Genomic DNA, 23938 nt, shown 5'->3' with positions numbered 1-23938 from the left:
TTTCCCTGTCTCTGTCCTTTCCCCATGTGTAATTGGGGTTGCAACACCTCGCATCTCAGATGGAAGTGGAATTGTGTTAGGTTGGGTGTGTGATGCTTATGTCACACCAGGGCAAAGAGGAGCCTGGTCCGTGGAGACGGGTATTCCCAGCATCCTGGCAGCAGTTAGCAGAGAACTGCAGACTGAGCAATGGGTTGAGAAGCATTTTCTAAAAAGACCATTGGAGACCTTGGAGCCCATCTCTTACAAACGAGTTAAGTCACTTCTCTTCAAGTCTAAACCGTGACCTGGAGATGGTGATTCCCACCCACTCAGGGGACATTTTGACTGAGGAACAAATGAGACAGAAGAACCTACAGACTAGAAAATGATCTAAGATGTTATATTGACAAGGTAGGGGGCAGGATCGGAGAAGGCAATGGCACCCCACTCCAGTGCTCTTGCCTGGAAAATCCCATAGACGGAGGAGCCTGGTAGGCTGCAGTCCATGGGGTCGCTAAGAGTCAGGCACGACTGAGCGACTTCACTTTCACTTTTCACTTTCATGCATTGGAGAAGGAAATGGCAACCCACTCCAGTGTTCTTGTCTAGAGAATCCCAGGGATGGGGTAGCCTGATGGGCTGCCGTCTATGGGGTTGCACAGTTGGACACGACTGAAGCGACTTAGCAGCAGCAGCAGGGGGCAGGAGGCAAGACACAGACCATGAAAATGTAATCTAAATAGCTACCAACATCTCTGTATGTGAGCCTAACAGGTAGAAAATGCTTAATCTTCCCTAGCACTTCCTACTCACCCAGAAGTCCCCTCAACCCTGCAGGACACAGCATCACTTTGGGATAAGTTATCAACTTAAGCATCCCCTGAGTACCGGCAGTGGGGAGTCTGTGGAGCCGGATAACATAAGGCTCCTTAGGAGAAGGTGGGGTTTGGGGTTTTCCACCCTCAGGTCGAGGGGGAGGAGAAGCAGCTAGTTGAGGAGCACAGCTAATGGTGAGGGAGAGGCCAACTGTATTAGTAACAATTTTGTGTCTTCAAACAGCTTCATCACCTCACAGATTCTGTGGGTTGGGAAGCTGGGTTTCACTCAGCTGGATGCATCTGGTTTCTGGTCTCATAGGCTGTGATCAAGGTGTCACTGGGGCATGGTCACCGCAAGGCTTAATGGGGGTAGAACCTGCTTCTGAGTTCTCTTGCTGGCTGTTGGCAGGAGACATGGATTCCTTGTCACTGGAGTCTCCCCAATTGTTTTTTTTCCCCCCAATTGTTAACATCTTTCATGGGTTGGTACATGTGTTACAATTGATGAGCCCACGTTGATATGTTGTTATTAACCTAAGTCCACAGTTGAGGAATCACCCTTGATGTTAGACTGTATATGGGTTTGGACAAATGTATAATAACATGTATGTGCCATGGCAGTTTCTATAGCCCTTCATCCTTCCTTCTTTCCCTCCCCCAACACATTCTCTTTCTGTAACCTCATCTTGGAAGAGACATTCCACCGCTTTTGCTGTAGTCTAGTCATTAGAGTCAACAGGTCCTTGATGCAGGAGGCGGGAGTGTGTGTGTGTGGCGGGGAGGTGCTGGCTGCAGGAGCACCTAGAGGCAGAGACCACAGAGGCATCCGTGCACCATCCACACCGAAGTCATTACATTCCTTGAACTGCCTTCCTGCAGTCTCCATGGTGGATATTCACAAGGCTCCAGCCACTCCTGGTGTAGAAACCCAGAGGCTACTCATGGTGGGAGTGTCTTAGAGTGAGCTGAGCATGTAAGCACACGCTAGCCACATGACCAGCCTTAAAGGTTGAAACCCACCCCTTCCGTACCACCCAGACCAGGTGCAAATCATAAACCCGATTATTACTAAGCTGTGTTGACCAGCTCATACATTCTGCTCCAGAACAGCTCACAGACCCACCGTTACGCAGCCTTGTTCATCTTGAGTTAATAGATTCCATAGTGTTGGGCAAGGGTCAGTGGTTCTGGAGATAAGTATGCAGTCAATCCAGGTCGTTGAGATTATTGCTATGTAATCCACCTTCATGACCCTTGGTCAAGGTCTTTAAAAAATGAATCATTCTTAATCTGGAGGGTAATGAAAAAATCTACTTGGCATCTCTTTAAGGAGTCACTCTATTTTATGTAGGTTTTATATAGATTCTACGGCAGTGTGTTAGTACATGTGTTCATTAGGGTTGTCGCCTCCTGCCATGTCCCCACCACACCCTAGGTCTCTGCAGCAAATACTCCCTTTCCTTATGTGTTAGTCACTTAGTCGTGTCTGACTCTTTGTGACCCCATGGACTGCAGCCTACCAGGCTCCTCTGTCCATGGGATTCTCCAGGCAAGAATACTGGAGTGGACTGCCATTTCCACAGGGGATTTTCCTGATCAGGGATCGAACCTGGGTCTCCTGCATTGCAGGCAGATTCTTTACCATCTGAGCTATAGGGAAGTCTGGTCCCTTTCCTTGGCCACTGTGATTTGTCCATGATGGACATATGGTATGACCTGTGCCAGGCCAGAGGTCTTCTCTGTGGTTGATATGAACACAGGAGTTCATCTTCGATGAACTATAAGGATGTCAGTGGCCATCTTTGCAACCCTGTTATGCGAACCTGCTTCTGAACATGAAGCTAATCAGGGAGGCAGAGGCAAGATGTGGAGAAACAGACAAATTTTGATGACACAGCATGACCTTCTGGATCCAGCCATGCCTGAAGCCATCCATAACCAACCCTGGACTGTTGGCCTTACAAGTCAATCACTCCCTTTGGTCTGTAAACCAGTTTTCATTGGTTTTCAAGTTTTATTCCTTGCTACTGGAAAAGTCCTCACTGAAACAGGCTGGGTATCAAAAAGATACTTAAAACTTCTAACCCATTGTGGTTTGAGTTGGAGTCACTTCCATGCTTGTAGGAGCATTAATTCTCATTAATTCTCACCAGCTTCTTCGGTTCATATCTTGAGCACAGACTCCCATTTACTTCCAGGCTACAAGGAGGCACTTTCTTGTTTGGCCTAAAGCCCCCTCCCCTGAATGCTGGACTGTGAGACTCTCAATTCTTTCCTCCTACATTCCCTGTAATTTGTTTTGCGGTTTGTTTGAATTCTATCAGCCAGTCACTGAAGCCATGTTTTTTTTGTGTGAAGGTCACTCTTTGATGAGGTGAGTTCTGTACCATCCCCAGAATAGTCTTTGCAGTGGCTACCCCTTGCAAAGGGGTAGCTTTGTGTGGCTACCCCTTCCTAAAATATCATTGCTCAAAACTCTTTAATATAGAATGGATGCTTCCTAGGGGGCCAGGAACTATGCTGAATGCTTTATGTAATTACTCCATTTGATTCTTACAACACAGAAGTAGGAATTTGCAACCCTGTTTCCGGATGTGGCAACTAAGCCTCAGAGAGGTTGAGCAATTTGTCTGAGGTCACACAGGTAGTGCATGGTGCGAAAGAGAAAAACGCAGCTCTGAGGTCAGAGCCTATCACTTCCCCCACTACCTCAGAACACCTCAGGCAGAAAGGTGACCACAGGCCCCCCCAACCCCCACCCCGCATGGCAGACAGTGCAAAGCGACCATGACTTCCTGAGGCGGCTGTGCCCTCCGTTTCCTCCATGCACTTCCCCCCACCTTGGTGGAGCCAGAGGCACAGGAAATGCCAACTCAGTTGCCCCACCCTCTGCTGTCTTTACTTTGAACCTGGTGCACCGGGCGAGGCCCAAGGCTGGGTCTTAGCACACTTCCATATCCTCCTAACCACGGAGCTGCGCCCGAGCCCTGGGGTCCCCTCTGCTCGACTCCATGGGTGCCCCACAACCCAACAGCATGGGACCAGCCTGGCCTTGGCATAGGGATGGCCCGTGCCAGGCCAGGCTGCTAACCTCATCTCCAGGGGAGGAAGCGCTCTTCTGAAAGCCTCCTCAGTGTATCTTGTAGGGTCTGGTGGCCAAGACATGAAAACCCTGACACTGGACCTTTTAAGGGGCTGCTCTGTCTGCCGGGGGCCTACATACTCGTCTCCAGAACTACACTATGAATCTATTTACTAAGATGAACAAGGCTGCGTGCCCATGGGTCTGTGAGCTATTCTGCAGCAGAATGTATCAGCCAGTCAGCACAGCTCAGAAATAATCGGGTTTATGATTTGCACCTGGCTTGGGTGGTACCGAGGGGGTGGGTTTCAACCTTTAGGGCTGGTCAGGTGGCTAGAATTGTGCCTACGTGCTCGGCTCATACCACTTTCTCTTAAGTTTTAAATAAGCCTTCTGTGATGTTTTGTGTTGGATTTCGACTTCTTCTGAGTACCCTGTACACCTTTACCTTCTTACGTGAGGCTGGAGCCTCACGTCTACTATGTCCCTCTCGGGGCCTGCATTGTGCTGACAGGGGTGTCCGGTGCTACCCCAGAGACCACCTCGACCTCTCAGAACCTTCCGGCTGCATCTTTGTGCCAGAGGGCAGTTCCCCCACAGGTGAGACTGGCCTCTAGCCCTCCCTCGTGTGGCAGGCTGGACATGCCCGGAAACCAGTGCCCCTCCGCCAATGCCTCTGGGGAGCACAGCACCCCGGCTCCCTCGCCCTCAGGCCGGGTCATCCTGACGGAGTTTCCCTGTGGGGTCGAGGCCTGGTTGCCTGGCATGGAGCTGGTTTACTAGTCTCCCTGGACTGGCTACTTCCCCTCCCCTGCATCCCCTCCGCTGGCCCCTCCTTCACCTCCCAGATCGTCTACTTGCGGTGGAGTCTTTGTCTGCTTCTGGAAGAACCCAGACTAAGGCAGCACATGGCCTTCACCCAGTATTTGTAGACAAGAAGAACATTAACTTAGAAGAAGTAGTACTGCGGGGCGTTTTGAATGCTCCAGAACTTGGGGGATTAGAGGAGGACCATATTGATGAGAAGCAATATTCCTTTTGAGACTTCGCATAATAACCTCCCATAGAGGATGCTCTGGAACTCCCTTATTCTGAAGGCCACAAAAGGGCGGTGAGTATATTTAACTAAAAAAGAAAAGTCTCCAGGCTAGTCAGAGCATTTTCCTTGGGCCTCTGAAAATATGCTGTGTGGGGAATTTTACCCATGAAATTAGTTTAAGATTTGGAACTGAGGAACTTCCCTGCTGGCTCAGACTGTAAAGAATTTGCCTGCAATGCAGGAGACCCAGGTTTGATCCCTGGGTTGGGAAGATCCCCTGGAGGAGGATATGGCAACCCACTTCCGTATTCTTACCTGGAGAATCCCATGGACAGAGGAGCCTGACGGGCTACAGTTCATAAGGTCACAAAGAGTAGGACAGGACTGAGCGACTAACACTAGAATTGAGGGACTTCCCTGGCGGTCCAGTGGATAAGAATCCGCCTTCCAGTGCAAGGGACCTGGGTTTGATTCCTGGTTGGGGAACTAAGATTGCCCAGGCTCGGCAGGGGGAAACTAAGCCCAGGAGTCACAACTAGAGAGGAGCCTGAGCACCAAATGAAAGATCCGAGTGCCATAACTAAGACCCAATGGCAGCCAAATAAATATTTTTTTAAAAATAGATTTAGAATTGATACTATCTACCCACTTTGTCTTTTTTTTTGTGGGTGGAGGAGACTATAGATAGCTAACTGTGATGGGAAATTAAATAACAAAGTGATGCCAGCTTATTTGAGAAAAAAAGGACATTCGGAAGAGAATTTTGTTCATTGACCTGCTTAACACTCTTAAGGAGCTGTGGCTTTCCTGGGCCATTGAAAGACATCTTGGTAGAAGGCGAACTGAGCTCATCAACCCACCAGACACCTGCTTCCTTCAGAGATAAGTCTGATTTCCTTTTATTTATGTATAGACATAGTTCTAACACATAGACTGGTGGGAAGGATAAATCATAAGCTTGTCCAGGTCATGGGTGGGCTTTGGCTCCAGCAGAGCAGCAGGGAAGTCGGAGCGGAGGAGCTTCGGGATAAGATTTCCTTCTCCCATCCAAGTATTAACCAGGCCCTACCCCACTTGACTTCCGAGATCAGATGAGACTGGGCACATTCAGGGTGGTATGGCCGTAGACATGAGGTTTCCTTCTGAGCAGTGGCTGGGGCCCTCGGCCGTCAGCTGCCCGCTGCTGCCACTGTCCTGATCCGAGAGGTAGGCTGGGTCCTCGGGGGTCTCCGAGGCACCGGGGTCAGAGTGGAAGCCCTTCAGGGCCCAAATTCGGTACCGCTTCCTCCGGTTCAGCTTGTAAATGCGAATCCTTTCCTTCTCGGCCTCTGGATCGGCGAGAATGCCATCCCAGCGCAGACTTTCATTGACCCGGTTGGAAAGGGTCTCTTCTATTTCAACAAAGCGGGGGAGACTTACAGTGGTGGAGTAGGAGAAGAGCTTGCTTTCATCCCTGTTCTGTCTGTGCTCTGGCCCCGGGCCGTGATCTTTACTGGGACCTAATATGTCATGGAAGGTTGGAGACAGCTGCTGAGTCTTCATGCCTTGACTCTGATGTTTATCTGCTGAGCAGATAGGCAGCGTTAGCCTCTGTGATACTTGCCCTGAGCCCGCTCAAGGGTGATGCCCAAACCACCAAAGATGAAATGAGAGGGCACTGGAGGCCCCTCCTTACCTAGGGCTCAGGTGGGCAAGCCCACCAGCCCCATACACACCCACTGCCTATAGGCTTTGGGTTGTCATGTTGGGGAGGGAGGAACCATTTACTGAGCACATACTATGAGCCAGGTCCCCTTGTGGAAAGGCTATCTGCCCTGTTTTCCAGGTGAGGAAACAGACGCCAAAAGCCTCCGTCACTTTCCAGTGTCACATAGCAGGTGGCAGAGCTTGGACCTGAACGCGGGCCTGACTCCCAGCGCCGGGTTCTTTCCACACAGATCCCCAACTCACCTCTGCATTGCTCGCCAAGGTACTGCCCAGTTCTGGGAGCCTGTGACTTACCCCTAGTCTAGACACTTTTATGACGGAAGAAATGGAGAACAACAGAAAAACTTCCTAAATCTGACTATGGAAAGCATTCTGCCAAGCCAGGAAATACTTCTGCTGGTGGCGTATACTGATTCTTTTGAAATATTAATAGCACTTCTGAATTATATAACGTGCATATAAAATACTACATGTTGTGATTCTTTCTTCAGCTCATCCTATTTTGGGGGGAGACAGAGAGGAATCTCCCTCCCCCCACCAAAAGAAAAAAGAGAGAAAAGGAGAGAAGGGAGAAAGAAAATCCTCTCTTGGCATTCCTATACCTTCCACTTCCCCAAAACTATTTGGTGTCCCCTGCTGACAGTAAGAGGTACATGCCACTGTAATTTTTAGAGTCAGAAGCTAAGCTGAAAAAGATAATAAATTTCCTAATCTGTTTGGCAGGTACACCTGGAGCTTATTGACTTAAACTCCAGAATTGTTTTCTTGCCTCTTTATGATGATTCCACCCGGAGAAGTAATTGTAATCTGCCCATCCCCCACTTCTCCAAACTACAAGGGAAGGCTGCTACATCTTGGCCTCCAGCTTGCCCGGGGAGTCAGCTTTGCACAAAGGCCAGGGCCCAGAGACTTGAACCCAGGACTAACTATGCTAGAGGTAAGGGGCACTGATCCACATCCCTGATAGCAAGAGCCCCCACAGTGGACCACACAACTGACAAAAGAGATTTACAGCACCCATGGACAGGCGCATTCCACATCACGTTGCACTCTTTCCACAAATGAGCGCTCAGGACCTTTGTGGAGTCCCTAGGGAGTTCTCTGAGCAGAGCATGGTAAGCCTGTGGGCTCTGTGGGTTTGTGGCGGCTGTTGGTGGGTGTGTTTCTGTGATGTGTCCACAGGGAAACCAGAAGCGAGAATCCCATGCGTATAGTTGTATGTGTCTGGGGGTAGGAGGGGTCTAGGCAGGTGAGTGTGCAGCCTGTGAGTGTGTGCCTGCTGGCTGTCTATGCTTTAGTGATTACACTAAAGTGATTATACTTTAGTGATTATTTGGTGATTATACTGATAGAAGGGGGTGTTGTTGAGGGTGCTGAGGATGATAAAAAGTGTGTAGCAATGCCTGGTGTGATGGTGTTTGTGTGCAGTCAAAGGTTGGCCTTGGCAGGTGAGAGAAGTGGAAGGGCGGTCTGTACAGGGAGTGTACCCTGTATTATATGCACTTCCTGGGTATCTCTGGAGGAGGGTGTGGCAACCCGCTCCAGTGTTCTTGCCTGGAGAATCCCCATGGACAGAGGAGCCTGGAGGGCTACAGTCCATCAGGTCTCAGAGGCGGACACAACCAAGCCACTGAGCACACACAGCACCCAGAGGCAGGAGCCCCTAACGAATGAGGCTGGAAGGCAAGAGCCTGTGTTTCCATGTGCGCCTGAGACAATAGGTCACAGTGCCTCACTACCTGTGGGTGGGGAAAGTCTGTGGATGAGGATAAAGGCATCGCTGTAGGAGAGCTTGAGGGTTTTGTGGGGAAGGTAAGGATGATCAGGATTTTGAGTTTGGACTGAGGGATTAGAAAGATGAGTGTCTGTATAAAACTAGGAGTCACTGTGGGGCTGGGAGGCTCTGTGGGGGTGTTTCTGTGTGGGGTTGAAGGTCTCCATAGGTGTTGAGAACTCTCGACGCAGGATTTGGGGTCTCTGTGGACGTGGCTGGTCTCTATGGGAAAGGCTGGCGCCTCATCGTGCGGGGAGCCAGAGGACCTCTGATTAGTACCGACGAGTTTCTGTCTCTGGGCTGAACTGGTCCTCGAGTAGATGGGGTTCTCAGGGGTGGGGTGGGTGTCCTCGGAGAATTTCAGGTGTGGGAGCTGAGGCTGCCGCGCTAGCTGCTCCTCTTACCGTCCCCCTTGCCCGACCTCTTTGTCTTTTTCTTCTTTTTTTTCTTCTTCATCTTCCGTTTGGTCAGTTCTGAGGTGCAGCCCGCGATGGGGGGCAATCTGGAGCCCTGCGAGGCCGCCATGCAGCTCTCTCGCTCCTCCTCGTCCTCGCCGTCCTCCGACGCCCGGGCCCCACAGCCGCCGTCCATCCGCCCGCGGGACCGCTCCCCCGCACCTCGGGCAGCTGGAGACCTGCGGCCGCTGAGCCCTTGGCTTCCGGCGGCCCGGGAAGGGCCACGCGTCTCCATGGCAACTGCAGCGCCTGCGCAACCCAGAGGCTGTGGCCCGGGAGCCGCGGGCGGGGCGGACTGCATATGCGCGCCTGCGTAGCTCAGCCTTTGTGCTTGACTTGGTCGGCGCTAAAGGGAAGATTCTAAACACTTGGGTGGACACACATCTTCCACTCCTGTGCCTTTTTAAATGCTATGTGTCATCTGCTACACTTTTATCTCCCAAGTTCAATTTTGTACGTCCGCCTTGGCCTTTCAACCCCCTCATGTCCAAAGAAACTCGTTTCTTTATCAGTCTCGATCTCAGTGAACAGGAACAGCTGGGCAGGCCAGAGCCATGGCTGTCTTCCTTGGTCTCACTCTCTCCCTGTACAATGAGCTAGGCTAGGGCTGACCACCATGCCTGGGACTTGAACTTCTGGACCTCTTTCCTAAATAGTCTCTGCTTCCAAACCCTTCCCACACAGTCTTTATCCACGCAGTGGCTAGAAAGAACTTTTAAAGACCATGACACAATTTCACTTTCTGGCTTAAAACTCTCCAGGGGGACCCTGTTGCAAGTCAGATCAAGACTGAACTTTAGTGTGGCTTACAAGATGGAATCTGTCACCTTTTTCCAGGTTTATCCACCAGTTTGTATTTCCTCAAAATGGCTGCAATAACCCCTCAGGCTCGTCTAGAATCTTTCCTCTGTCTCTCATCCGCTGTCAGGCTCCCTAATGTATCCCATACAGCTGTGCACACAGTGAGTGCTTGGAACCTGCCCCTTGACTGTCTGCTTTTGTCCCCAGGAGCTAAGTGAAGTGTAAATGACAGAGGTCCTTTGTGCAGATGACCGCCTGCTAGTGGAGATGTCTGGGGTTTGCTTTCCAGACACCCCACCTGCTGACTCTGGTGCTGGCAGACAGGTGTTTACAAAGACCAGCCGCCCTCCTTTTCCGAGAAAGGCTGACCTGTCTTTCCTCTCAGCTGGTCCTCTTTGCCCTGTGCTGTGCTTAGTCACTCAGTCGTATCCAACTCTTTGAGACCCTGTAGACTGTAGCCCACCAGGCTCCTCTGTCATGGGGATTCTCCAGGCAAGAATAGTGGAGTGGGTTACCATGCTCTTCTCCAGGGGATCTTCCCAACCCAGGGATCAAACCCAGGTCTCCTGCATTGCGGGCAGATTCTTTACCATCTGCGCCACTAGGGAAGCCCAAGAATACTGGGAAGCCCTGGTCCTCTTTGCCTGGATGTTTATCTGGCAGGAGGTAGTTGGCACTTCTCTTCCCGATTTTCCTGAAGGTTGCATCAAGGTCATGGTGAGCCAGCCAGTCAGCTTCGAGACAGGAAATTGACCTCCAGCAAAGGAATACAGTTTGGGGAATAATTATAAAAATCCCTTGTGAATAGAGATGGGGCAAGTATGCTCCTGTTTAGTAGATGAGGAGACAAACAGATGCAAAGTGACTTGCTCACCTCTCATGCTAATTAGCCCCCAAGTTGGGCCCGAAATCCACATTCTCAGTTTTACATCCAGCATCTTACACGGGAAAACAGTTGACTTCACAATGATGTTCACTGACCAACAGAAGAGATGATAGCATTTTCATTATTTGTTTCAGCTTCCTTGTTTGTACTTTCTCTTTGTGGTTTCTGTGGCTGTTATGAGCAGAGAGGAGCTAAGGTTTCTGTCTCTATAAGGATCATGCTTTCCCCTTTGGCCAGTGCTGACATAGGAATGCTTGGGTAGAGCTAGCAGCTTTTTCCTTCTGGCTGACTTTTCAGCGTGGGTCCCCCAGCTGGCTGGGCTGCTGGTTCCAACTCTCTGCTCTTTCCTGCCCACTTTCTCCATGCTGTCAGCTCCTTACCCAAGGTAAACAGGCATTGTCCACTTTTAAGCAGCACCAGCCTGAGACTTGGGCAAGTGGGGTCTCTGCCCCAGGCCTCATGCTTCACAGGACACCGCTCTGACTCTCCCCCCGCTCCACCTACCACGTGCAGCTATATCCCTCCCCAAGGGACAGGAAGTCTGTGGAATCAAGGAGTCCTGCCCACCCAGCACCTCCCATTCCTCCTTCCACAGGCAGCCCGCAGTCTGAGTACCTGGCACCTTGGAATTTCTTGCCTAAATGACTCCTGCCTGCTTATAGGGCACAATTGGGTCCCAGTCCTGGGTCCATCCTCTTGAGTAGCCCTAGGTCAAGGGCAGCATAGGTGAAATCAGCAGGCAGGCTGAGATGTCCAGACCTGTGCATTCAAGGCCGTTCTCAGTACAGGATAGGAGTTGGAAGAAGAGGTGGCAGGCCGTGGGCTGGGTGCAGGACCTCAAAGAGTTGGAAATTCTAAACTTAAATCTGGCCTTCCAGACTGGTATGAAGGCTACTTGACAAAGTAAGAAGACAGTATTTCTTTTTCTTTCCCGACCCAGGGGTCGAACCTGGGTCTCCTGCATCGCAGGCAGATTCTTTACTGTGTGAGCCACCAGAGAAGCCTTGATTTTCTTTGATTACTTATTTATTTTTGCCTGTGTCTTAGTTGCATGTAGTCTCGCATTGTGGAGCACGGACTTCTCTAGTTGTGTTGTGGGACTGAAAGCATGTAACCTTCGTTGCCCTGCAGTATGCAGCATCTTAGTTTCCCCACCATGGATCCAACCTGCATCCCCAGTATTAGAAGGCAGATTCATAGCCACTGGATCACCAGGGAAGTCCTAGGAAGACAGTATTTATGTTATTTAACAGTATGTTAATTTACTTTATCACTTTTAATATTTAGCCATACGGTACGTGGGCTTCCATCTACTTTTGCCCTGGGCTTTGCAACTGTTAAAAGCATGCTTGCTCTATTTTTCCTCCTTTTATCAGCCACTCCAACTGCTTCTTGATTTCCACCTCATTCCTCATGGTATCTTAACAAAAGAAAAAGAAAAATCCTATAACATATTAAGTAAATTACATTATATCCAGATGGCAGAGTACTTGGGAGCTTCTAAAATAAAATGAGGTACCTGGTTCAGGCTGATTCAGGACAAAGGGCAAGAACATGTGTGCAGAGAAAAAGCAGAGCGCTGGGAAGGGACTGCTAACCGCTGCTACCCTCTCCTCACTCCCCTCCAGCCGCACTGGCCCACTGACTTACTCACTGCCTTGTTATTTCTCCTGCACATCCAGACATCTCAGGTCTTTGAATTCCTGCTCCCTCCCCCTGAACACTCTTGCTCTAGACATCCTGCCTTCATCCTGAAGGGTACTAGAATATGTCACCTCCAAACATACCTCTTGACACAGGGTCTGGGTGCTTTTTAGATGTGATTGTCCGTTCCTCAAGTCTGGGCCATTTCTGCTTGTCAGTTCTTATGACAAATCCCAGGAAACTGAGATCTGCATAGGCAATTCTTTTTAAAAATTGATTTTGTTTTTAATTGGAGGATAATTACCTTACAAGGAAAGTTATGACCAACCTAGATAGCATATTAAAAAGCACAGATATTACTTTGCCAACAAAGGCCCATCTAGTCAAGGCTATGGTTTTTCCTGTGGTCATGTATGGATGCGAGAGTTGGACTGTGAAGAAGGCTGAGTGCTGAAGAATTGATGCTTTTGCACTGTGGTGTTGGAGAAGACTCTTGAGAGTCCCTTGGACTGCAAGGAGATCCACCAGTCCATCCTAAAGGAGACCAGTCCTGGGTGTTCAGTGGAAGGACTTATGCTGAGGCTGAAACTCCCATACTTTGGCCACCTCATGCGAAGAGTTGACTCATTGGAAAAGACCCTGATGCTGGGAGGGATTGGGGGCAGGAGGAGAAGGGGACGACAGAGGATGAGATGACTGGATGACATCACCGACTCGATGGACATGAGTCTGAGTGAACTCTGGGAGTTGGTGATGGACCGGGAGGCCTGGCATGCTGCGATTCATGGGGTCACAAAGAGTCGGACACGACTGAGCGACTGAACTGAACTGAACTGAAAGTGATGGTTTCTGGCATACATCAACATGAATCAGCCGCAGTGCACAGGCGCTCTGTCTGCAGCCCCTTCCCCACACCGTCCGTGGTTAGGTGCTGTGCAGTTGAGGAGCTGAAGCCTCTCTTGGGACGTTTTTGTTTTTTCTTACTGCTCTGGGCCTTGGTTGTGGCACATGGGGTCTTTGACCCTCATTGTGGCCTGTGGTATCTTTAGTTGCAGCATGTGAATGCTTAGCTGTGGCCCGTGGGATCTAGTTCCCTGACCAGGGCTGGAACCCTGGGCCCTGTGAACTGGCAGCATGGAGTCTTAGCCACTGGACCACGAGGGAAGTCCGTCTCTTGAGACTTTAGTTTCCTTCAGAACATTCTCTGATGCTGTCCACACCTTGGCCCCCAGGCTATTTCCGGAACTCAAAGATCTAAATTTTTTCCTGTATTTAGTTGTGGTGGATTTATGCCACCATCTCTATAGGAAGCGTCTCAAGGGCTTCCCTGCCTAAGCAAAGGAAGATCTTTTTGTGCGTGGAGGTCCAGGCCTCGTTGGCTGCCTGCTGAACAGCTGCCCCCGTGCTCACCTCTGTGGGCTGCTATTAAACTCCAAATCCTGGAGGCCTGTTGGTTCTGAGATGATGGGGGAGCCCCAAGATTCCAACTCCCCAGGAACATTTCTAGAAAGTGTTAAAGAAAAACAAAACTGGGTAATAGGAAGTGGTGGTAAAGACAGATTTTATTCAGTTCTCCTGCAGCAGGGGAAAGAGACTTCTTTAGCCTAGAAATGAGCTTGGTTCTGATCTATACAGAGGGGACCTGGCCTTCTTAAAGAGAGAACCAGGGAACAGGGAAGGAGAGTGGGTGAGGACTCAAGCAGAGTCAAGACAGTGAAAAATTACAAAAAAAGCAGATGAGTAGTCAACCCCAAATGTTCATTAGAAGGACTGATGCTGAAGCTCCAGTACTTTGGCCACCTGATGCAAAGAGCCAACTCATTGGAAAAAAGCCTTATGCTGGGAAAGACTGAGGGCAGGAGGAGAAGGGGGCAGCAATGGATGAGATGATTGGATGGCATCACCGACTCAATGGACATGAGTTTGAGCAGACTCAGGGAGAAAGTAAAGGACAGGGAGAAAGTAAAGGACAGGGAAGCCTGGCTTGCTGCAGTTCATGGGGTTACAAATAGTCTGAGATGAATGAGCGAGTAAACAACAAGATGAGTACTCAGTATCAGTATGATCAGGCCATCTTAGCCTGGTGACTGGCCCTTCACCAAGATACCTACTTACAGACTGAGACACAGGGGCCCCATCCTTCCTGATGGTTATATTTCAAAGGAATGGCTCCCAGGTTTTTGAGAAGACACTCCTGGGTTCCAGGAGATACACATACATCTCAAAGGCATAGAGAAAGGATTTACAACAAGTGTTCAAAATAAATGCTCTAAGAAAATGGAGGCAAGGTGTCTACCTGAAGGTGTTGGCTGGAACAAATGGTAAATTCCCTTGGCATACATGGGCTTTCTCAGACAGAAACTCAAGTGGCGATGGGGTGGGCTGGGTCATGGCAGGGACACCGTGGCCTTAGGCTGCTAGACGCCAGGCTAGATTATTTTTTCAGGGCTCTGTGTGTGGGAGGGTGGACAAAATCATTTGTGTTGAGAGATGCAGTTCTTATAGGCCACAGTTGAGGTCTTGTTGAGAAGTAGGCTTAGAGAAACCTGATGAAAGTTTGGTCAGAGTGAAGTCGCTCAGTTGTGCCCGACTCTTTGCAACCCCATGGACTGTAGCCTACCAGGATGCTCCATCCATGGAATTTTCCAGGCAAGAGTATTGGAGTGGGTTGCCATTTCCTTCTCCAGGGGATCTTCCCATTACCGTCTGAGCCACCAGGGAACCTCTTGGTCAAAGGAAGAGCCTTTTTCAAAAGGAAGGTGGGGACTTCTCTGGTGGTCCAATGGTTAAGACTCTGCGTTTCCACTGGGGAGCTAAATTCCTGCATGCCATGCAGTGCAGCTAAAAAAAAAAAGTGGAAGTCAGGGAGGTCATCTTTGCAGTTTGAGAGTTTAAGAAGCCAAGAGTGAGGGTTTCTGGGTCTTCCACCTGATTAAGGTAGTCAGAGGGTGCCGGCCAACGTGGTCCTGGATCACTAAGGACACTCAGAAATCCCTGGGCTCTGGGGACGTCTTGCCACCTAACTCGTCCACACAGATGCCTCTCCCCCACCCCATTTCCAGTCTTCTGAAAGTGTCATAGGAAACATACAGAAGCAGCTATGGCTTTTTGAACCAGAAGAAACATCACCTGCCTTGAAGTAAAAAGAGAGCTTGAGCTTTAATCACTGATTTGTGTCAGTGTGTCTCTGGGCACATAAATGAACACACCTATAACCCGAGGACAGGACTACTGTGCCACGGATTATTATATCAATCAGTGGTGCTTGCAAATATATACGCCTTTTATTCATAAAGTCTTCCTTTATCTGTGGGAGTAAATCCATATAAGCCAATATCTATTTATCTTTTCCTCTTAAGACTCAGTAGAAAAGGGGCATGTCTTCTTTGCACACATGCACATAGATTGCTGATTCTTTTACTTCTTTTTTTTTTTGGCTGCACCACAGGGCATGTTCCTCTACCAGGGATCAAACCCATGCGCCCTGTTGGAAGCGTGGAGTCTTAACCACTGGGCCATCAGGGATCAAACCCATGCGCTCTGTTGGAAGAAGAGTCTTAACCACTGGGCCATCAGGGAAGTCCCTCGTTACTTCCTGAGGTGTGTGCATGTATGCTCAATTGTGTCTGACTCTCTGAGACCCCCATGGACTGTAGCCCCTGGGGCTTCTCCGTTCATGAAATTCTCCAGGCAAGAATACTGGAGTGGTTGCCATTTCCTCCTACAGAGGCTCCTCTTGACTTGGGAATTGAACTCAAATTTCCTGCATTGCAGGCAGACTCTTTACCTGCTGAGCCATCAGGGAAGCCCTACTTCTTAATGGTGCCTCAGAATTCAAGGATCTGAGACTGGCAGTGATTGGCCAGCTGTAATCTGCATCCTGGGCAGGGGGTCTGGGACCCCTCTCATGCCAATCCCAACCCCTAACTCTGGGCTCATTTTCTTCTCTGCCTCCCCACTCACCACTCCCCACCTTTCAACACTCCCTTTCTTGCCTTCCATGTGCCCTCTACGTGCAGTGTCCTTCCCCATCTGGCCTGTCTGGCCAACTCCTACTCTACTGAGTCTCTGGACAATGGTTTCCTCTGAAAAGCCCCATCTGAGCCCTGCCACACTGTAGTTCACGCCTCTGCATTTCTTTTGTATCTGATGCAGCCACAGGGGTTGGGTAGCATAATGGCTCTGCTACTAGCTGGCTGTATGACCTTGGGCAAATCCCTTAAAGTGTTCCTAGCAGTAAATTGGAGATAAATAATGTCCTACTTCCATGGCACCTGTCTCCTGTGAAATCACTACCCAGTAGGCAGCAGGTTACAGCTTGCACACCATTGTCCAGAGATGATTTCTTTACGTTTCTGTTTTTCCCACTGAACTATGAGCTTCTTGAAGACCAGGCATTTTACCCATTTCCTCAAGTAGCAGATTTCAATGTCCCTCCAAGTCACATACCTGCTGCGGTCTCAGGAACACCAAGCCTTTTTGGCAGCACATGGCAGGGGTGGAACAAAGCAGCTAAAGAAAATTTGGGAGAGAACTGTTAATATCTATGATGTCAGTTGGGGCTCCCCCAAGCCTGGAAATCAAAGCAGGACCCATCCGTAATAGGAAGCACTTACTCTCCTAAGGCTCCTTGCCTTGGGACCTATCCTTCCTATTCTGCACTCTCAATAACTCAATACTTGGACTTCCCTGGCAGTTCCGTGGTTAAGAATTCGCCTGCGAATGGAGGGGACACAGGTTCGATCCTTGGTCCTGCAAGATTCCACATGCCGCGGGGCAACTAAACCCACGTGCTGCAGCTACTGAAGGCCACACACCCTAGAGTCTGTGCTCCACAAAAGAGAACCCACCGCAGCAAGAAGCCTGAGCACTGCAGTGAAGACGAGCACAGACAAAAATTAATTAATTAATAAAAGAAAACCTTAAACGACTCAACACTTTGAGCTGTCCACCAAAATCAACTCACAAGGAAGTGTCAGAAAGATAAGTAGGCTTCACTGAGGACTTTTTAGGGGAGCTAACCATTTTTTCTTCTGCAATGTCTAATCTGCCATTAATCCCATTCAGTGTATTTTTTATCTCATTGTAGTTTTTATGTCTAGAAGTTCAATTTGGGTAATTTTTTTAAGCTGCTGTATCTATACCTAAACTTTCCTCTAGCTTCTTGAACTTACAGAATATGGTCTTAATAACTGTTTCAATGCCCTTGCCTACTGATTCTGCCGTCTGTGTCATGCCTGAGTCAGTTTCAGTTAATTGAGTTTGCTCTTCACTATGAGTTGCATTTTCCAGCTTCTTTGTGTGCCTAGTCATTTTTTCTTGGATGCCAGATATTGCGAATTTTACCTTGTTGGGTACAGGATATTTTTGAATTCCTATAAATGTTTTTGAAATTTGTTGTGGCAATTAACTTGCTTGGAAAGAGCTTGATCCTTTCCAATCTTGAATTTAAGCTTGCTTAAGTGGAACCAGAACTGGATTTCTGGATCCAGTCTAAGGTGAATTTTTTTCTAGTATCAAAGTAAGGCCTTTCTTAGTATTCTTCTTTTTTTTTTTTTTTAATGTGGACCATTTTTAAAGGCTTTATTGAATTTGATACAATATTGCTTCTGTTCTATGTTTTGGGGTTCTGGCCATGAAACATGTGGGATCTTAGCTCCCAAACCAGGGATCGAACCCACACTCCCTGAATTGGAACGTGAAATCTTAACCACTGGACCATCGGGGAAGTAAGTCCCTTTCTTAGTATTCTAATTAGTGGCCCCTGAACTGTGATGTTTTCCACTTTGGCTGCTGAAAACAGATATTATTCCAGCCCTGTGTGGGCACCAGACGCTGTTCCCACTAATCCTTTCAGGTGGTTCATCCCCGCTGCCCCCCCAACCCTCACGTCATTTTCTCAAACACCTGTGCTGAGCAGTACTCACTAAATACTTGAGGAGCATTTTCTGTAGACCTCTAGGTTTCTCTCTCTCTCTGCATCTCTCTCCTCTCTAGTGCCCTGCCCTGAAAACTCTTAACTGGTTTCATTTTCCCAGAATCCAGCTCTGTCTGTTCCATTCAGCTAGTTTTCTCCTTGAACCAGTCTGGAAACTCTTCAGGCAGCGAGCCGAGCAGTGCAGGGATCACCTTGCTGTTTCCTCTCCCAGGGATCACTTTCCTTTGTTGCCCGATGTTCCAGAGTCTTGAGTGTTGGTGTTTCATATGTTTGATCTGATATTTTCGTGGCTTCAGGCAAGAAGCTGACTCTGGTCCCTGTTACTCCATCTTGAATGAAGCAGAAGTCTACGTAAAAACATTCTTTTTTGATTGTGTAATGAATTTGTTCAGCAAATTCAACCTGATGATGTCGAACCAGGAAACAGCCTTGTGTTTTCTTGAGGGTGGAAGGAGGAGAGCTGTCTTCTCTCCCTCCCTTATCTTTTTCCTGCTTTGATCTCCTCTAGATGAGGGCGTCTGAGGGCTTCTCCAGGAGGTCTTATGTGATACCGTCTCTCGCTTCCCTCTTTGGTCCTGCTTCCAGAGCAACATCCTGCAGCCTCTGACTGCGGGGTTGCCTTGCCCCACCGGCCACTTTCTTGGAGAGGAACTTCTTCAAGACAGAACGCAGCTCTCTTCCACAGTTTCTTCTTGGCCTTTAGAAAACTCCCCTGACCAATGACATAGGGTTAACTGGCCCGAATGTCAACAGAGCTATGGTCAAGTGACCCTGTTCTCGGTTCATGTCAGCCCCCAAACTCCAGGAGGCAGAGTCAACTCCCTTAAACTTCTTCTCTCACCATTCGCTGCTCCTGGAGCCACGGAGACGCTCAGCCAGCACCCTCCTGGGCAGTGAGATGTCCCCCGACAGGCACCCTCAATTTCTTGAAGGGGTTTCCTGTTTTGGTTGTCCTGTCATCTGTGAATCCATTTGAAGAAAGAGAAGACAGGCGCTTACTTGGACCAAGGTGAAGAGAGAGAGGAGAGGAGGCCATTCTGAATTTGGCTATGGAGATGCTGGGGGTGGGATGCTCTTTCCCAACTATGAGAAGAGGCGCTGGTCAAAAGGAAGGGCCTCATCAACAGAGCTCGGCCATGACATTGGAGAAGAGGCTGTACTGCAGCTCTGGCTGGTCAAGGGTGGTGTGTACCTGTGTATGTTGGCATGTACACATGCAGGGAAGTGTGTGTCCCTCTGCAGTGAACATGACGGAGCCCACCACCAAGAGGATGAGGTTATGTTGGGGGATACGGGAGCGGGGAGGAATGGGTCGGGCCCAGTGTACTGCTTTGCGGGTCAAAGGAATAAACGCCGGGCCAGGAGAGGAGGAAATGGCTTTTTAAGTGAGCTGGGAGGCTGTGCCTCCGCTCCCATGTGAGCTACCCCCGGGGCATGGGGCACAGCCAGACAAATGCTGTTTGTTACAGTCACTGGGACAGGGTGGGAAGACCTGGGGAAACAACAGTTAAGTGAGATGAGTGCAAATTCCCAGTTTGGCCAGAGCCCAGCACAGAGCAGAGGACAAGGAGTGCTTTGCTGAAAGCTCTGACACTGAGGGAAGGAAGACTGGGAGGGTGCTCAATTTGTCTGAACCCCAGAGAGGTACAACTTGGGCCAGGAAGACATGTTACAGGGCGGCCACTTCAGGTCAGTGTAGAAATCTTTTTCCCGTGGCCAGCAGTCCAAAGAGAGCTTACGTCATCCCAGAGATGATGAGGGCTCTCTCCCAGGCTACGTAAGGAGTGGTGTGAGTGACTCTTGCCTGGAGGAGGGCTGTGGGGTGTGTGTCGGTGGGCTAGAGCCTATAGAATTGCTACATCCTTGCGGTTTTAGTGTTAGAGAGGTGATGGTGGTGGTGAAATAGTGTAAGTGTTAGTCAGTCATGTCTGACTCTTTGCGACCCCATGGACTGTAGCCTGCCAGGCTCCTCTGTCCATGGACTTCTCCAGGTAAGCATACTGAAGTGGGTAGCTATTCACTTCTCCAGGGGGTCCTCAGGGATCGAACCTGGGTCTTCTGCGTTGCAGGCAGATTCTTTACCACCTGAGCCACCAGGGAAGCCCTGATGGTAGTGAGAGTTATGCTAACAACTCGATTGAGCTCTTCGAGTGAGCCAGGCCTATCATCAGGGGCTTCCCTTGCATGATCTCATTCAATCCTCACAATGGGACTATCACCTTCCCTTTACACATAAAGAAACTGGAGTCTTAGGAGGACTACCCTGGTGGTCCAGTGGCTAAGACTCTGAGTTCCCAATGCAAGGAGCCTGGGTTTGATCCCTGATCAGGGAACTAAATTCCACATGCCACAGCTAACAATCCTGCATGCTGTAATGAAGATCCCACGTGCCACAATTAAGACCTGGTGCAGCCTAAATAAATAAATACATTTTTTAAAAATAAAGAGGGCTTCCCTGGTGGCTCAGTGATAAAGAATCCACCTGCCAATGCAGGAGACATGGGTTCAATCCCTGGTCTGGGAGGATCCCACATGCTGCGGGACAGCTAAGCAATTACTGAGCCCACGTGCCACAACGACTGAGGCTCGTGCTCCAGAGCCCGTGCTCTGCAACGAGAAGCCACAGCAGTGACAAGCCCTCACGCTGCAGCTAGAGAGTAACCCCGGCTCTCCACAACTAGAGAAAAGCCCGAGCAGCAACAAAGACCTAAGCACAGCCAATAAATAAATCTAACTATTTCAAAAAATAAAGAAATTGAGGCTTAGCCACTAGCTGCATTGGCGGTATAAATTTAAACAAAGTAAAATGAAATTAAAAAGTCCATCCTCTGTGACCGGCGGTAGGGGACAGCATGGCCAGACGACATTTCCATAGCGGCAGGAAGTTTACTGGACAGTGCTAGCTTAGAGACATTTGCTCACTTACCCGAGATCACTTCTCCCATGGGCACGATCCAGAACCCAAACAGAGGTCTGACCCAGCTACTGGTGGGGGCTGCTCTGTGAGTCCAGAAACCAGGGCTTAGGTTTGGTCATCACTCAGCTACCAGTTCTGCAGTTATCTCAGGAAATCAGTTCATAAACAGTTTTTCTGGTCGAACCGTATTCCTGGTAGAGAATGAAGAATAACACGGCACTGTTCTCCACCGCTTCTCACTCACACCCCACCTGCGTAGGAAGCCAGGCACAGGGGGCTCCGAGGGGGTGGAAGTGGAGAACGTGGCAGCCGGGACACAATGCTGATGGGTTTGTGGCTGTTTCCTTTAATGACGGTGGCAGGTTGCCTCAGCCTGTCCTTTGTCCATCGGTGGAGCGTTCATTCATTCAACAAATACACGATGAGCCACAGCAGGTGTCAGGTGCTGTTTCAGGCCCCAAAAGTCATACCTGCCCTCCTTTTGCCTCCTGGGGTGGTTAGAATGGATCTTTGCGGGGCTTTAGGGACTTGGAGCTGCTTGGGAAACAGACAATGATGTGTGTTACTCAGAAACAGCAAAGGGCCGTCGAGACGGGTTCCATGGCGAGGACAGCCATCCAGAGGGGCCCTGGCCTAAGGGGTGATCTCAGGCGGGTCCTCCCGCCCGCGGCCTCGGGTCCGGGCCGGGGCGGGGCGGGGCGGGGCGGGACGGGGGCCGGGTTCTCGCGGCCGCCGCCAGAGGGCAGCCGGGGAGCGCGCCGGAGGCCGGCCGGACCCCGGGTAAGTCTGGCTCCCGGGGGGCCGCCCCTCTTTCGGGGCCCGGTCTGGGAGCGCCGGGGCGTGTGTGTGTCTCGGTGGCGGGGACCGTGGGGGACCACGGGGGCGCGCGGGGCGGCCCCGGAGCGGCAGGCGGGCCGCGGGAGCTGTGGCGCGCGGGCCAGGGGCGCGTGCAGGGCCCGAGCCGCGCTCCTTCCCACCCTCCCTCCCTCCCTCCTGCCTGGCTCTGAGCCCAGGACTGGTCTCGAGCGGCTCGGGTCAGTGCCTGGGCCCGAGTCCGGGCCCGGCCCGGTCCCCAGAGCGCCTGGTGCTCGGCGACCTGGCCACAGCCTGCCTGGGCCCTCGGGGGTCCCGTAGGCGCCCGCGCTCGTGGGTGGGTGGGGGCGCCGGACGGGGCGGGGCGGCCGAGCTCCGGGGAGTGAGCGAGTGGGCGGTCGAAGACGGCGGCGGACGGCAGGCGGCGCTGGGGCTAGCGCTCCGGGCGAGCGCGTCAACAAGTGCAGTGTTTACCGAGCGCCTGCGGGGCGCGCACGTGGGCGGGAGGGGCCCCGGGGTCGCCGGCACCTACCGACCTAGCGGGGAAGACGCGCACGTGGCCCTCTGCGCTCGGCCTCGCCTTTGGTGAGGGTCCACGTTCCCAATGATGAGCGTGGTCACCCGAGTGGGCCTGGGCCCTGGCCATTGGCGCTTTCACCCTGGGTTAGGTAGTCAGGAGTGGGAATCAGATGGCATTTGGTGCCCAAGAGGGCGGGATGGAGGTAGCTGTCCCTGGCCAGACAAGATTCCTCACCCTGCGCACCTTTCAGCCTGAAAATCCTGTCCAGGGTTTTTTTCTGGTCTCCCCCAAACCCTGCTCCCAGCAGTCGGGCCCACCTCTGATTTTCTCAGGGTTAAGGTTTGGAGGAAGTGTAGAAATCCATCCGGGGAGCCTCCCTGCCTTCAGGATGAAGGCTCTGTACTCACAGGGATGCCCTGTGACACCTGCGCTGTGGGGGTAGAAGCCCCCTTTCGTGGGCTGCAGCCAGGGCTCTGCTGGGAAGTCTGGAATTTTGTCCCCTGCCTACTGCTCAGAAGGCTGAGAACCTGATTATCCTGTTTGTGCCGTCTGTGACACCCGCACCCCTGGAGGTGGCCCTGGGCAGAGGTGTGAGGCAGGAGGTGGAAATACATCCTTTGTGAGTTCAGGGGCCCAGAGGGTGAGGGGGTCGGGGGGAACGCACGATCCCCCAGCATTTGGAGGTCTGGGATTGTCTGGGACTGTCAGAGTGTCCCTGGACGCCCTGGTAGGAGCATTGGAGGGGCCAGGGCTGCAGTCTAGTCTCTGCCTCTCCACGTGCCCGCCCCCCCCCCCCACCCCGGAGAGACTGTGCCTGTCTGCAGGTGCCCTTCCATCCTCCTGCTTCTGACATCCACTTGGCCTCCCATCTCTTGTTGGGGGAGGGAGGGAACACAAGCACCAGAGCCGTAAGCTTGGTTTCTCGTTTCTCTCACTTGCATTTTCCCGACAAGCGCTCTGCACCTGCTGCCTGCCTCTTGGCGCTACGCCTCCCCTTTTAATCCTGCTGCCCAGCTGCTGGCCCTACCACGTTGCTAAAGCTGCTTCCTTGGAAGCCAGCTTGTTTCCAAACACTGATTTTTTTTTTTCCCTCTCGGCCTCATCCTGCTGCCATCCCTTCTGCCCGGGAGGTGGGCTGCTGTGTGCCCGTGCCCTGTTTGCAGTCTTCTCTGCTGTCATTTCTCTCCTGGTTTTGTTCTTCTTTCTCCATCATTCCTTCTTCTCTTCTGAGGCCCCTTCCCTCTTTGCTGGGATGTTTTGAGAGGCCCATGTTTATCTTCTCAGAGAACTCGCTTTGGAAGCTGTCAGGGAATCCCCCTCACCCTAAGATTCTAGTCCTTGGCCTACCTCCTGGAATGCCCATTGACACCCGAAGATCACCATGTCCTCCTGACTCCCCAGCAGTAGGTTCCCTGCCCCTCTGTCACTCTCTTTTCCCTGAAGTGTCTTGCCGCTCCTGCCCTTTTGTAACCAGGCTTCTGCTCCAGGCCTCGAAAGTCTCAGGCCAGAGTTCAGAGGCCCCTTTGGCTGATCTGATGCCAGAATCCTTTCCAGCCCCCACA

At 51.0% G+C, this 23938-nt stretch overlaps 2 protein-coding genes and 1 long non-coding RNA gene across 11 annotated transcripts in view; 1 reads left to right on the top strand and 2 right to left on the bottom strand.

Annotated features, from left to right (window-relative positions):
• Positions 1–5793: 5793 nt before the first annotated feature.
• On the bottom strand, positions 5794–9066 carry LIAT1 (ligand of ATE1). Its single transcript, XM_070388876.1, has 2 exons — positions 8807–9066; positions 5794–6483 (listed from the first exon to the last, which is right to left on the bottom strand). Exons 1-2 carry the CDS (start codon positions 8991–8993, stop codon positions 6029–6031), a joined length of 642 nt encoding a protein of 213 aa, XP_070244977.1. The 5' UTR covers positions 8994–9066; the 3' UTR covers positions 5794–6028.
• A 4269-nt stretch (positions 9067–13335) lies between these two features.
• On the bottom strand, positions 13336–21663 carry LOC138992034 (uncharacterized). Its single transcript, XR_011467837.1, has 3 exons — positions 21053–21663; positions 16638–16700; positions 13336–13691 (listed from the first exon to the last, which is right to left on the bottom strand). It is a non-coding gene; the product is annotated as an uncharacterized lncRNA (long non-coding RNA).
• Positions 21664–21774: 111 nt separating this feature from the next.
• Positions 21775–23938, top strand: part of RPH3AL (rabphilin 3A like (without C2 domains)) — a 139320-nt gene continuing 137156 nt past the window's right edge. For 6 of the 9 annotated variants that reach the window (XM_070390287.1, XM_070390285.1, XM_070390284.1 and 3 more), the window contains exon 1: positions 22453–22995. The gene's annotated coding sequence lies outside the window, so the exon portion shown is untranslated. Of the gene's footprint in view, positions 21824–22452; positions 22996–23764; positions 23780–23938 lie in introns of those variants that run through there. The other 3 variants (XM_070390276.1, XM_070390286.1, XM_070390277.1) reach the window with 3 other exon arrangements.

The sequence above is a fragment of the Bos mutus genome, chromosome 19 (genome assembly GCF_027580195.1).
Source record: "Bos mutus isolate GX-2022 chromosome 19, NWIPB_WYAK_1.1, whole genome shotgun sequence".
Taxonomy (NCBI): Eukaryota; Metazoa; Chordata; class Mammalia; order Artiodactyla; family Bovidae; genus Bos; species Bos mutus.
Note: the sequence above shows the minus strand (reverse complement) of the source record. Positions and strands in the feature narration are given on the sequence as shown.

Bases quoted from the DNA above. Each gene is read 5' to 3' on its own strand.
- LIAT1 (XM_070388876.1), bottom strand. From the start codon at position 8,993: ATGGACGGCGGCTGTGGGGCCCGGGCGTCGGAGGACGGCGAGGACGAG. The intron at 6,484-8,806 runs GTAAGAGGAGCA...TCTGCTCAGCAG, and splicing joins GAGGTCGGGCAAGGGGGACG to ATAAACATCAGAGTCAAGGC.